Source organism: Drosophila melanogaster, chromosome 2L, assembly GCF_000001215.4.
Source record: "Drosophila melanogaster chromosome 2L".
Classification (NCBI taxonomy): Eukaryota; Metazoa; Arthropoda; class Insecta; order Diptera; family Drosophilidae; genus Drosophila; species Drosophila melanogaster.
In genome coordinates, this window is record NT_033779.5 from 22,356,582 (window position 1) to 22,369,901 (window position 13,320).

Below are 13,320 nucleotides of genomic sequence, written 5' to 3' on the forward strand. Positions count from 1 at the left end.
AATAAAATGAAAATTGGGGTTTACACTGCCAGTCTTACGTTAAACGCACGTTTAGTTGCATACAACTTTGCTATTCATTTATTTATTTATTAAATAACGATAGATAGAATAGAAAATATGCAAAAACATTTCTTATTTAATTATACTTTAAATAGTGTTTTTCAAACATTTTCCTAAAAATACTCGAAATAAGGAGAATTTTTTTTGGTTATTAGAATAGACGTAATTTGACTTCTTAATTTTTATAAGAAAAGTATTTGGACTTGCATAGACTGACTCAAAACACTTCTCCTACCGTTACACGCTACAAATGATGGTTAGAGGAGGCCTAAATAGACAAGTCGGTCGCTGGAAGCGGAACACTCGGGAAGAACTGGAATATTAATAAACAACGTAAATCAGCGTAAGCAGCAAGGGAGCCGTGAAAATGAACAAGGAGAAAGATCACTACGTCGAGGCGTTCGAGGCAAGCACCAAATTAAGACATGTAGCTGAGGTCCATCAAGACGGCTTAGTTGTGTCCCTCAGTGTTTGAACAGGGGGCCTTAATTCTAGCAAAGCCCCATGTACATGGGGGGATTGTTGTGAAACCCAGTTGATTGTTTTGGAGATTGCATAATGTAAACAAGGCGGTTGCCTGGAACATGCTGGTGTTAGCTTCCTTCAATTCGTGTACATTAATAATTAGTGGCTAGCCCCCAGCAGCGCAGTCTGCACCACCCATGTTCACGAGAGAGGCAAGACAGCGGAAACGAGGCCGTCAAGCAAAGCGTTTCAAGTACGTCCGCTCCAGCTTGAGGAAAGACTAGGGTGGAACGTTCGTTTTTATCTAGGCGTCTTGCGACAAGGACTGCGGCGTAACCCGGACCTTCGCAAGGAGCGTTGGTGCTGTCTCAACAGTAGTCTGGCAGGACCGGCCGGGAGAGAGCAAGGGACGGCTAGAACACCTTTCGCCTTGAGAGTCCACCATCTGTTACCAGAGGAGTGAGCCCAACAGGTCATCTTCTCGCCAATGATCAAGCGTGGCAGCGTGGGGACGCAACCTGGGGAAGCAACTATCACCCTCAACGGACAATTTACTTCTAGTATAACAAGAGATAAAAATCAACGTAACAAGAACTGCAAAGAGTTGTTTCTGGTAGCCGGGCGATCACGTTGGTGGAACGAGCACACAACACACAACGAGATCTACAAAATCAGTTCGTTACAATTTGTTCAATCAATCAATTATTAAATTGATTACGGAAGAGAGTCAAGATTACAGAGAATTGGATAAAGTCTATTGTAGTCAGAATATAATACTCTGTAAGGGTCATGGAACTCATGGTTGGATCTACAATGATTTAAGATAAGGGGTATATAGTTTCTAATGAATCTACTTGAAACCGAGAAGTTAAGCCAACTAATCAAGTCGGGCCTCTCAACATCCCCACGAATAAGCTTACAAATAAAGACTGTTCCAAGCATAGTTCCTAGGGACGGTAAATTAATTAAAAGTAGTCTACTGGAATAAGGAGGTAATATGCGGTTTGCATCCCAATTTTGGAATTTTTTTTCGCCGCAAGGCAAAAAGTAAGAACTTTTTTTTGGACCGATTCAATGCGGTCCGAGTCCACGTATTATGGACTCCAAACAGAGGTGATCCGTAGTTTGCTACCTTTTTTATGAAGAGGAATCACAAAGGACCATATATGAGGGAACTGTAAAGCTTCCAGAGATAAGGTAAACAGTTTCAGTAGAGGCTTGCACACGGCTTCCGCACAGAATCTGAGCACACAGTCAGGGGTTCCATCGGGGCCTGGCGAATAGACGGGCTTAACACGCTGAAGATCGTTAAGCAGTGATCTTTCGTTAAGCAGTGAGCTTTCGTTTATAGTGGGTCAAAATATTAGATTCGACTTAGATGCCGCATAAGAGGTAAAGTTGAATATGTTGTTTGAAAAGGGCTATTGCCTGATCCGATGTAACCGTAGTGTTTTCAAAAAATAGCGAGGAAAGGTAAGAACTTGTTTTTCGCTTAGTGCTAACAAAATTATAAAACTGTTTCGGATCCTGTGCAAACTGGAACTTACAACGGTTTAAATAATTCTTGTAGCACTGAGAATTAAGCCCGGTAAAGTTTAACCGAGCGTTTAAATATTTATAGAGTCTGGACTTTACTCTTTATTAAACCAAGGAGGTTTGGAGATTGACGGATAGTACATCGGAACACAAGAGACAAAAAATGATTTAATTGCGGAATAAAACATATTAATGGCATCCATCATTATGTTGCAGGAGTGAAGATCGGACCAATTAAAGCCAGCTATAAAATTGCGAGTTACGGTAATCGTCAAAAAGTAACTCCTCCGATGCGAGGGTAGATCTAACCGAAATTAAGACTCCACCTCCCCGTCTGGAGGGACGGTCATACCTATATATAGTGTACATACCTGGGAAGACTTCGGAGTTAAATAAGTAGTTTGAAGAGGAAGACGATGAAGAGGCGGATGGTGCAGTGGTCTGGCCACGTGAGGGAAGATTAATTCCCACGGGCCCCTTATTCCTATTTTTGATCTTAGCTTCGAACTCTTTTACCACCATACTATCCGGCCAAAAATCACCCGAACATATGGTCGAAAAAAGCTCGTTTGGCACAGTTACCTTGAAAGATGATATGTCCCTAGAAAGAAAGAAAGAAAAGTTAAATTTTTCCACTTGCATATTATCGGCTTTTGTTTTGTCTTGTATATAAGACAATATATCAGACGTTGTTTGGTCGGGGAAACTAATCGAGACAGGTGGAACCACTGGTTGAGAAACCAGTGCAGAAAATTCGGAATCTTTAGCAATCACAGGGTGGGGTCCCTCCACAGCGGATTGATCGGATTGCTCCGAATCTTTTTTAGCTGCCTATCTTAGCAACATATGCGGATTTGCTGCGATTGACATCTTATCAGTTGTGGAGTATTGTTGATCATTTGCCCGTGGTTGCGGGGCCTTAGGCAGCCTACCACCAGCGCCTTTTTTGCGCTTTGGAGATTCATCTAATAGCTTAAGGCCATTAAACTGTGAATTAAGCGCGGAAAGAAGATCATCGGCTCGACGAAAACTATCCCTAGCTACGCCAAAACTGTTGATCAGTTCTTTCAAGCCACCTTTAGTTTGGCGCATAAACGATTTCATCTCGTTCGCAACCACACGGCAAGGATCACAACAGTAATTTAGATTTTTACCCTTTGTACGGCCATTAAAACCAGCGCACTTAGCGCACCATTCTATCACATAGAAGTCACGAGACGTGATCCCCAGTGCATGTGTTTGGCGATGTAGTCTCCTGCAGCTATAAAGCGATCCCCCAGTGTGTTATAGAAATCCATCCATCGGAGGGCTTTGCCATCCGGGTGATCTGTCCGGCAGAAGGTATAACCCGTTATGTGAATATTATATCTTATATCTTATATCAATGTGGTTTAAATTTAGGAAAATACCGTTAGCATTCCACATGGATATACGTAGGTTAGACATTTATTATTTGAGCTGTTGTGCTACAAGAAACTAAATCCACATATTCTAGTGCTGAACAAGGGCTTGCATAGTCGCTTGCATAAGTTCCATCACACTTTGTTGCATGGTAAACATTATATTGTAGTTTCCAAATTGCTTTGTGGCTGCCCTGGGTTATGCTGCAAAGCTTCGGAATAGGAATGTCTGCCCTTAGTGCCCTTAGTGATATTTATGATCGTCGGCTTTGGCGAAAAAATGCGTTTCTTGTTGTTTTTGAGTTATAATACGCATTTTCCTTATTTTGTTGACGCGTAGCTGCTGCTCGTTGCACGCTCTTCTTCAGCTTCTTATTGACCGGTACAGCCTCTTCTGTAGTTTGCCGTATGTATGTGAAAGTCTCCACAGACTACGCAGACTTATCGAAGTGTGCAGTATGTCTTGGTGTGTCCCTACTTCTACAGGTCCGTTGCGTTTGTGTGTTTCATCCACGGTAGGTTCAATACCTTTTAGTACAACTTGCAGTCCCTTGCTGATTTTTAGTTGATAGGTGTAGAAATTATTTTTTATTTCCTCCGGGTATTTCGAACAAAGTCACTATAATAACAAAGTTGCGTAACGGCCATACATTGGCGACGGCCAAAATTGATCTCTGTCCGCTCGCTTTCGCTGAGAGCGTAAGAATTCTAATAATAAAAAATATTTCATAAAATTAATACGTTGTAGAAAATAAAAATTTATAAAATAAAATAAATAATAATAAAAATAATATAAAATAAAAATATGAAAACCGTTTGTTGCAAAAGTCACATCTAGAGGCACGAAGAAGCACTCAACAATCATTGTCTTATTAATTTTTCATACGTCGCAAGCTGAATACTCGAATGATAAATATTCTAATATAGTCATTTTTCAAAATTTATTCATTGATATTATGTACATAGATTCGGCTATTACTATTTCTAATCTATATTTAAATAATAACGTTAAGGCAATGCAAAAAAAATAACTTATTACATGGTGCCAAATATCAAAAATAATATAGATTTAAAGTCCAAGAACTTTTAAAGTGAAGGGTATATTTTGTCAAATTTACAATGCACACATATACAATGTGCACCATATGCTGTTGTCGGCTGTCACTGTATGCGTAGAAAAGAGCGGTTCGCTCTCTCGCTCTTGAACAAAAATTCGTGAGAGGCTGGAGCTACCTCTAGAGCAACCCCAAAAAAACCGTGTGCAAAAAAATCGTATGGCGTTACGCATCGTGCTATTCTAGTGTCTTTGGTGCGAAAGCGTTCTTTGGACTTCGTTTGAACTTTGGTTTCGTATCAGTTTCCTTTAATAAGCGGAACAACAGGCAAATTTTCGCCACTGGCCAGCAGAACAATTTTGTTGACCAGGTCGGTTAAAGAAAGTAAAGCATATATAAATAGGTAGGGGATTTGGCTTTTTTTTTGGATCCCTTGCCCCGCTGTGCTGGTTGTTTTCCGCCTCTGCTAAGATGGAAAATCGGTTGTCATGGGAGCTCATAGCCTGTTCCTTGCTTTTGTTATAATATGGTTGAACTTTGGCCTACACCACAGAACCAAACCGGTCTGTATGGCCAGGATCGGTTGTTGCTTATCATAGCTGACGGGTTTTGCTGCAATTGTATTGTGTGCTACTGCGGTTGGCAGTTGGTTTGGATATTGGTGGTGTTTTTGCTGCGCCAGCAGAGCGTCTCCCGTTGAAGCCGGCGATGGTGGGGCTCGGCTTTGGTAGCTCAATAATGTAGGAGTTTTGGTGAGCGTAGTTGGTGAACAAGAGCTCGCCCTCTTGCTGTCGACAGTCTGTAGAGCTGGGTTACTCTTTTGTTGATTTGTTGTCTATGTTTAAATACCGTGTAAGAGTAACAGCCGTTTCTTCGAGTTACGTAGCTTCAGCGCTAATTCTTTGGATCGCTGCTCATTTTTACGATCTTATTACGTGTTCACTTATTAATTTAATTTATATATTCACTTTTCTGAATCATAACACTAGTTAAGAATATTTTTTGTTTTATATTGATTACGGTACTTTCGCACTTTTTGGAAAACTTTAGTATTACAAATATTACTTGGAGTTTTCTCAGTTCATCCACTTTCTTTAATTTTATTACCGGAGCTCACACAATAACACGTGCGCTCTCTGAGCGGATGAGGACGCACAAAATAAGCAACATATTAGTAAAAACACCTGAAGAATGAGCATTGATTTCAAAATGGATGCATTTAGGCCTTGTGGTTGAAATGATATCAATTTTAGTAGGCACTAAAGAAAGAAGCTCACCGATGGCAAATGCTTTATGTTTGCTTTGACTTTACAGCACTTATTTTTAAAGATTGGAGTGTTAATTTTCGGGACCTGGCGAATAGACGTTAGAGTGCGACAAAATATTAGATTCCATTTTGATAATATTTATAGAATATGTTCTTTGAAAAAACTGCGCAAATAGATCGTCTATTGCCTGATCCGATGTCACCGTTAAATTTTGTTATGCGCTTAGTATTACGAAATTATAAAACTGTTTCGGGTCAATAAAAATTTCGCTATAACCTAACCGAGCACGTAAATATTGGGAAAGAAAAACTGAGAATCGGTATTTTTAAATTTTGTATAAAATCTGGACTTTATATTTCATGGGTGTGTACATATTTTATAAAGCCATGACGATTTATTAGAGTTAGACCAATTGTACTTTGGAGCACAAGAGTTAAAAAATAAGTTAATTGCGGTTTACAAAATATTTATAGCATCCACCATTATGTTGTCCCATTTTTAGGACCAATTAAAGCCAGATATAAAATTTTTAGCGTCAGAAAGTTTACTAAGCGAAAATAATGAATTCGTTTGGTAGCCTCAGAAAGTTTATCTTGCGAAAACAATGAAGTCGTTTGGTTGACTTTTCTGATTTAACTTTTCCTTAGTCAATTGTCACCTTCTTAGGTGGTGCTTTTTCTTTTGGTGACCACGCAGTGCCAGATATATTAAAATCACCTGGAACTAGCTATTGCTCCCAATCGGACAGTCTATTTAAGACTGATTGGATAGCCTAAAAATATTTTTTAGGTATTCTGGGAATTCAGAAGACGGCGGACATTATCAAAAATCATAGGAATAGCCAACCATTTAGAGACGTTTTGTTGCAAACTGGCAAGCATATTCTGAGCAATAAGGTATTTGGGAAATGTTAATTTTTGATATTTTAGTGTCTCGCGCCTTCATTATAAACATCTTTGGATGTTAGAACGATTTTTAGTTCTACTTGGTTAATTAAGCCATTAAAACCATATATTTCATATTAAGATTTATATATATTTATTTCTTTTGTTTTTACCTAATAGATGCTGGCCGTTTGATAGAAACGGAAAAGTCGAAAACATATATGTAATGGAACATTCCGATCCCGTGCCTTATCAACAGCTATCGACATTATCGCCGACCACCGCACTATACTCGAACTTTAACAACTCTTTGGAAGCAGGAACCGCAGAAAGACTACGCCTTAATAAAACTGGGTCACAGGTCCACAGCCTATATGTCGGCGACGGTCAAGTGCAAAATGCTTCTGAACCCTTATCTTTTCCCAGCCACCTTAATCTGTACCAATATGTTCGTACCCCGGCAAACTTCACTATTAACAGCCGCAACCGATATATTCCGTACTATAACAATCGTTCCTACTCTGCTTCAACAACTGGTTTCCCTATAGCCAGTACTCCGCTGATCAGCAGCCATGCGCACATCCAAGACCAACAAGGTGCAGCGTCTTATCAAACGATTGTTCCGCTTTATCAGACCGCAAGCCACTGTGCGCAGCAACATACAACATTGGCATCGGTAGCTCCAATCGTGGACAATTCATTCGTTGAAAGCACCACTTGCCCCATGGCCGGCATCACCTCTCACAACATCAAAATGAAAATGATTCCTCCCAATGTATTGTTGCCTTGCTCCAGGCCTACGACAACCGCGGTGACCATCCAAAGGTCAACCGGAGAAGACGGTGGAGATAAAGAAGGTCATACTTTTGCTAAGATTACGGAGATGAGCGATGCTGTTACTTTGCAGATCACCAACTTGGACTACTCGCTGGACGAATCACATATACGCAGCTTTCTACTTAATCAGCTTAAGCCCATTACGCCAGTTGTGTCACTTGTCTTCGAGGGAAGCTCCTATGCCAAAGTCACTGTTCCAGATCTTTATGTAAGGGGCAATCCTAATTCGAATTAAATATTTTAAAGTAATACCGGCAAATAATCAAGTAGAATAGTATTGGTGGTAAAAATATAAAAATATTCGAATCGTAAGTGTCAGTTTCTTATAGAGGAACTCTTGACTTTTTTCTGTTCTGTTTGCTTTTTTAAATAACGGGTACCATCTTAAAAAACAACAGGATAACTTTCATTTCGATCTTTATGTACCTAAAATCAGGTAACTAAAACGCTATCCAGACAGTCCATAAAATTTAAACTTGTTTACCTCTTATTATTTTAGAGTTTCTATATTTTTACGGACAAAAACAAAAACTTTATTTTCTGAAGTATTTAGTTCTCTTTTTATTATTAAAGTTTATTAATATTGTTTAATGGTGTGGGATACGTATTTTTTTCTACAAATTTCAAACAGTCCGATTTTCTTTCTGTTTTCTCTTGTGTTAGGAACACACCTTAGGTACACTTAAAATAGTTTTAGTTTAAAAAAAGATTATTATTAAATAATATAATAATACAATATTATTATACTATTATATTATTATATTATTATATTATTATATTATTATATTATTATATTATTATATTATTATATTATTATATTATTATATTATTATATTATTATATTATTATATTATTATATTATTATATTATTATATTATTATATTATTATATTATTATATTATTATATTATTATATTATTATATTATTATATTATTATATTATTATATTATTATATTATTATATTATTATATTATTATATTATTATATTATTATATTATTATATTATTATATTATTATATTATTATATTATATTATATTATTATATTATTATATTCCCTATTATATTCCCATTAAGCACTTTTCGACTGATCATATTTTTTCGTCAGTTCGCAAAGCAGGTCGTCTCCAATTTGCACCGCAAGAAGATTGGACACAAACGCATGCTGGTCAGTTATACTCGAGATTCCTCCCTCACCGAGGTCAACACACTCCGCTGCCAGGTCGCAGGACTTCTAAAGGTAATAATTACGATTTTTCTTAGCCAATTATTTAATATTGCTCACTTTTTAGGATGTCCCATTCAACACCCTCCCCATGTATAAGTTTAGAGAACTATTTCAGTCCCGCTTCAAAACCTCTATCAGTGTTTTAGATTTGTACAAAATGCAAGACATATGTACCATTAACTCGGATAACAATGAAGAAAAGTTTATCAGCTTAAATCCGGAATTAGTAAACACCCTCGATATATCCCCCTTAATGGAAGGACTCCAACATAGTGTTCCTTACTGTAGTATTCATTTTAAAAAGGAGCAGCACAAGGGATGGGCCGAGCAGGAAATCGAGCCACTACCAAACGTCTTCATGAGCATTTCGGAAATTCAGAAACTAATTTATCCACTTCTCAAGGTACACACGGGGGATATTCCGGTGGCTACCCTTCTTCACTGCGTTAAAGAAGAGCTTAATGTGTCAATAATGGCGAACGAAAATGGCGTTAACTTGGAGCATTTGATCTGCTGTGTTCAGGGAATTCAAGTTCGGGCAAACAATTTTGGAATTAAAATTCTCGGATGGTTAGAAATAAACAAAGAAATGCAATCAGGAACTTTTAATGCCAGTTCTAATACATGTAGCCTGACTGCAAGTGATCGCACAAATTGTGGAAGCTATTTCAAAAACTCAGTTGCCGATCCGCTTTTCCAAATTTCCCGGGAGGTTATAGAGCTGCTAAAGATGTCACCAAAATCAACTATGAAATTCAACCGTTTTATTCCGGCCTACCACAATCACTTTGGAAAGCAATGTCGAGTTGCAGACTATGGCTATACAAAGTTAATCGAATTGTTTGAGGCATTATCAAACGTTGTCCAAATTATGGGAGACGGCGAAAATCGTCAAATTACGCTATCCCACCGTATTCAAATACGCAGGTTTACATCAGACTTATTGCGTGTATTGCGCGCTAATGGTAACAACTCAGTCCTGCTTTCCCAGTTGCCATTAGTTTTTACACAGACCCAAAATAAAACTTTTGATATTACTGATTATGGAGTGTGCGACCTTATAGACATTCTAGACGGCTTGGTAAGCTCCAACATCGTGACTTTAGGCGCAGCACAGAACGGAAAAGATATTCTTATATCAATGCCAAAACGAAAGCAGACAAACAGTGAATTGGAGAAAACGTGTGTGTTCGCCGGCGAAATGGTTGAGCTCTTCCAAAACGCTCTTCAGTACACTATTCTATTTCAGAAGTTTGTACGGTCCTATCATTACCACTTTGCATACCAATGTCGTCTCAGTGATTACGGCTTTCTTAAATTGGCCGATCTTCTAGATGCAATTAATGGTTTGGTGGAAATGAAGTTGACAAGTGATGAGGACAAGAAAATAGTTCTCTCCCCACAAGTAGCTAGAAGAGTTTTCGCTGAACAATGTGAAAACCTAATTCGCAATGCCACAGGAAACTCATCGCATTGTATGAAGCTAGAACAGGTGCTGGTATTGCACAAAAAGAAATATGGCTACCAAATTCAGCCGAAAACTTTGGGAGTCATGGATATGGCTACGGCAGTTGAGCTGTTGCCTTACGTCGAGCTAAAGAAAAAAGAACAGGCCATTTGGCTCATCTGTCACAACAACGATCATGAATTTCGTTTTCTTTGCTATAGGGTGTGTAAGTATGTCATGGAAAGGGACCCTTCTGCATCAGTTTGGACAAACGTTAGAGGTGAAGTTAAGTTAACTAAATCTCAACAATTCGTAAAACCAATTGAAAAAAGCATATTGGTTAGGGATTTCAATGCTAAGTATAAAGACCATCTTTCAGAGTCAGCTCTTTTAGCCATGCGACAAGCGATTGAGGTAAAACTGAACTAAAATTTATAATACTTTAAGAACGTATGTACAGGTTCAAATTATTTCAGGTATATGATGATGGTGGCATACAGTGTATTCGTCTTACCCGTTTCATGAAGTTTATAATTGCCATTGTGCGTATGCTTGAACAGCGGCCAAGCATGTATCTCTATGAGATCAAGAATGGTTTAAACTGTGGCCTTAGCACCACTTTTGAATTCGGATTCCCAAATTTATATTCAGTGGTTGCAGCACATAAAGACCTATTCAGTATTAACAACGGACCAACGCAAGAAAGAAGCGAGGTTTCCATTAATATGAACTGTGAGCGTAAGTAAACTCTAGATATCCTATTAAAGAATAATAAAATTAATGATCAAAATATGCCACCTTCTTAGTTCGTCAAAGTTCTTTAAGCAAAGACCAGTGCGTCCTGGAATCCCAGAAGCTAACAAATTCCAAACATAGAGCACAACGGAGCTTCCATAGTCACATTGGCGAGCATAATGGACTTCCAATCAGTCAGCCCCCCCTGAAACGAAGCGCAACAATCAATAATTGTTCAACATTCCAAACATATCATGCTGATACCGACATATTTAATGTGCCAGCGAATTGTTTACCGCCAAGAACCAACTTATCATTGCCTAATAGTTTCGGATCATCTCTGGAAAGTGGAAGTTTTTCCAATAGTTACAGCAACAAGGAAAACTCTATGAAATCTCTTCACTTGTTCAACAGTTCATTTAATTCGTCTGGCGAGCTAAATGCCAGTCTAGGCGCAGGAGATTTAACAAATATATCTTTAGGGACAGGTATCGCAGTTGATACATCAAATGAACCATCCGAACTTTGGCGTAGACGTCAACAAAACTTTAATCGCCCTAATTCATCAAATTTTCGTAAATCAGATAATGGAACTGACGGTACTTACACCATTGGAAATTACATCGCACCACCAATAGGATCCATTTACGAGCCACTAAAGTATAATGGTCAAGACAAAGAGGTAAAAGCTACAAAAAATCCAAAATATATTTTTTAAATATATTATTTATTATGTTGTTTTTTCAATTAGAAATTACCCTTTTGGATTGATCCCATTTGGAGCAAAGGATCGGAACAGCTCAGGCATGACATACTTAACATTCGACTTCCTAAGGCCAGAACAACTAAAACGTTTTCCAATATACTTTCGCCTTACACCATTTCGAAAAATGAAAATTTGAAGCGACAGTTGTTTAGTTTTGATAATCACGATCGTAAAATAGCTTGATCACAACTCATACTTCCATTGTCAAAATAACTTAATGTAATAACAATAATAATTATTTAATGTGCTCATTTATAAATTCACTTAAATGACTTCCTAAGAATGCAAATAAGAAACAATTTTCCAATAATTGTAATTATTTTGTGTTAAGAAAAATTTTTTAACTTTATTGTAAGTAAATTTTATTATATAAATGTTTTATAATGTCGAAGTATTGATTGTAAAGAAAATCAGGGATAGCAACTGGATCGGCCGTACTCAGTGCCAAAAGTTCTTACAAATCCACAAAATGTGTCGAATATATCTCTTTAAGGTCCCAATAAATAATTATTTGATATTTTGCTTTTGCTTGCTTTAAAGTGTGTATCCTTTTAAAGGATTTATATTTCATTATATATTTATATTTCATTGTATCGCTGCTCTGGTTGGGTGCGTTGTTTAACAACAACGTTTTTTTGTAATATTCAGAAAATATTAAAGGCAGTAAGCAATAAAAGAAATTCCACTGGTTAATTTATATGACAACTAGTGGTTATTTTAACATTAGCATTTCCTAGGAATTCATCGCTTTTGCATCGGTCCTTTAGTGGTTTATCATTCCCTATTGCCATAAACTTTTTTATTAATCCTATATTTTAATAAGTCGTTTATTAATACAAATTTATATTTTTAATTTGTCTTATTAATAAATTTATGCATAGTATTTAAATTTATGCCAGCGATGCCAGTGCTAGACACCAAAGCCAGAATTTATATATATATATATATATATATATACCTAAAATATGTCAAGTCCAGAGCTGTGGGAGTCATTCAATCAAAACGACATTAAAATTAAACTCCTTAGGCGACATAAGTCTTTCTCACGATCGACGGCATCCTAGTTGTATACAGACATAAACAATTTTCAAAAACGAAAGAAAAAATTTTGTTTAATTTATTGAAAAGTATGTGACAGGCAGAAGGAATCGTTTTCGATTATATAAAGTATATATATTCTTGATCAGGATCAATAGCCGAGTCGATCTAGCCATGTCCGTCTGTCCGTATGAACGTCGAGATCTCAGGAACTATAAAAACTAGAAGGTTAAGATTCACCATACAGATTCTAGAGACAAAGACTCACCGCTCAGGGTCAATAAACTTACCAATGTTGCCACGCCCCCTCTAACGCCCACAGACCGCACCAAACTGCCACGCCCACACTTTTGAAAAACGTGTGGATATGTTTTTACATATTTATTAGTATTGTAAATTTCTATCGATATGCAAAACAAAATTTTTGCAACGCCCACTCTAACGCCTTAAAACCGACCAAAACTGCCACGCCCACATTTTTGGAAAATGTGTTGATATTTTTCCATAATTTTATTAGTCGTGTAAATTTCTATGCCACTCCCACTCTAACGCCCTAAAGCACCGAAACAGGTCACCCCCACACTTTGGAACAATTTTTAAAAT

At 37.4% G+C, this 13,320-nt stretch overlaps 1 protein-coding gene across 5 annotated transcripts in view, besides 7 other annotated features; it reads left to right on the forward strand.

Moving 5' to 3' along the window:
• Marf1 (Meiosis regulator and mRNA stability factor 1) overlaps positions 1–12,215 on the forward strand; it is a 60,042-nt gene extending 47,827 nt beyond the window's left edge. For 4 of the 5 annotated variants that reach the window (NM_165414.2, NM_165415.2, NM_165413.2 and 1 more), the window contains 6 exons: positions 6,849–7,713; positions 8,612–8,743; positions 8,796–10,592; positions 10,655–10,916; positions 10,985–11,595; positions 11,665–12,195. In NM_165414.2, coding sequence (NP_724393.2) covers positions 6,849–7,713; positions 8,612–8,743; positions 8,796–10,592; positions 10,655–10,916; positions 10,985–11,595; positions 11,665–11,862 — 3,865 coding nt within the window. In that variant the 3' untranslated portion in view covers positions 11,863–12,195. Of the gene's footprint in view, positions 1–321; positions 467–6,848; positions 7,714–8,611; positions 8,744–8,795; positions 10,593–10,654; positions 10,917–10,984; positions 11,596–11,664 lie in introns of all 5 variants that reach the window. The other variant, NM_001259203.2, reaches the window with a different exon arrangement.
• Positions 1,243–3,274: a mobile genetic element.
• Positions 3,275–3,658: a mobile genetic element.
• Positions 3,858–4,053: a mobile genetic element.
• Positions 4,073–4,288: a mobile genetic element.
• Positions 4,310–4,770: a mobile genetic element.
• Positions 5,883–6,601: a mobile genetic element.
• Positions 12,216–12,794: 579 nt separating the features above from the next.
• Positions 12,795–13,320: part of a mobile genetic element that runs on past the window's edge.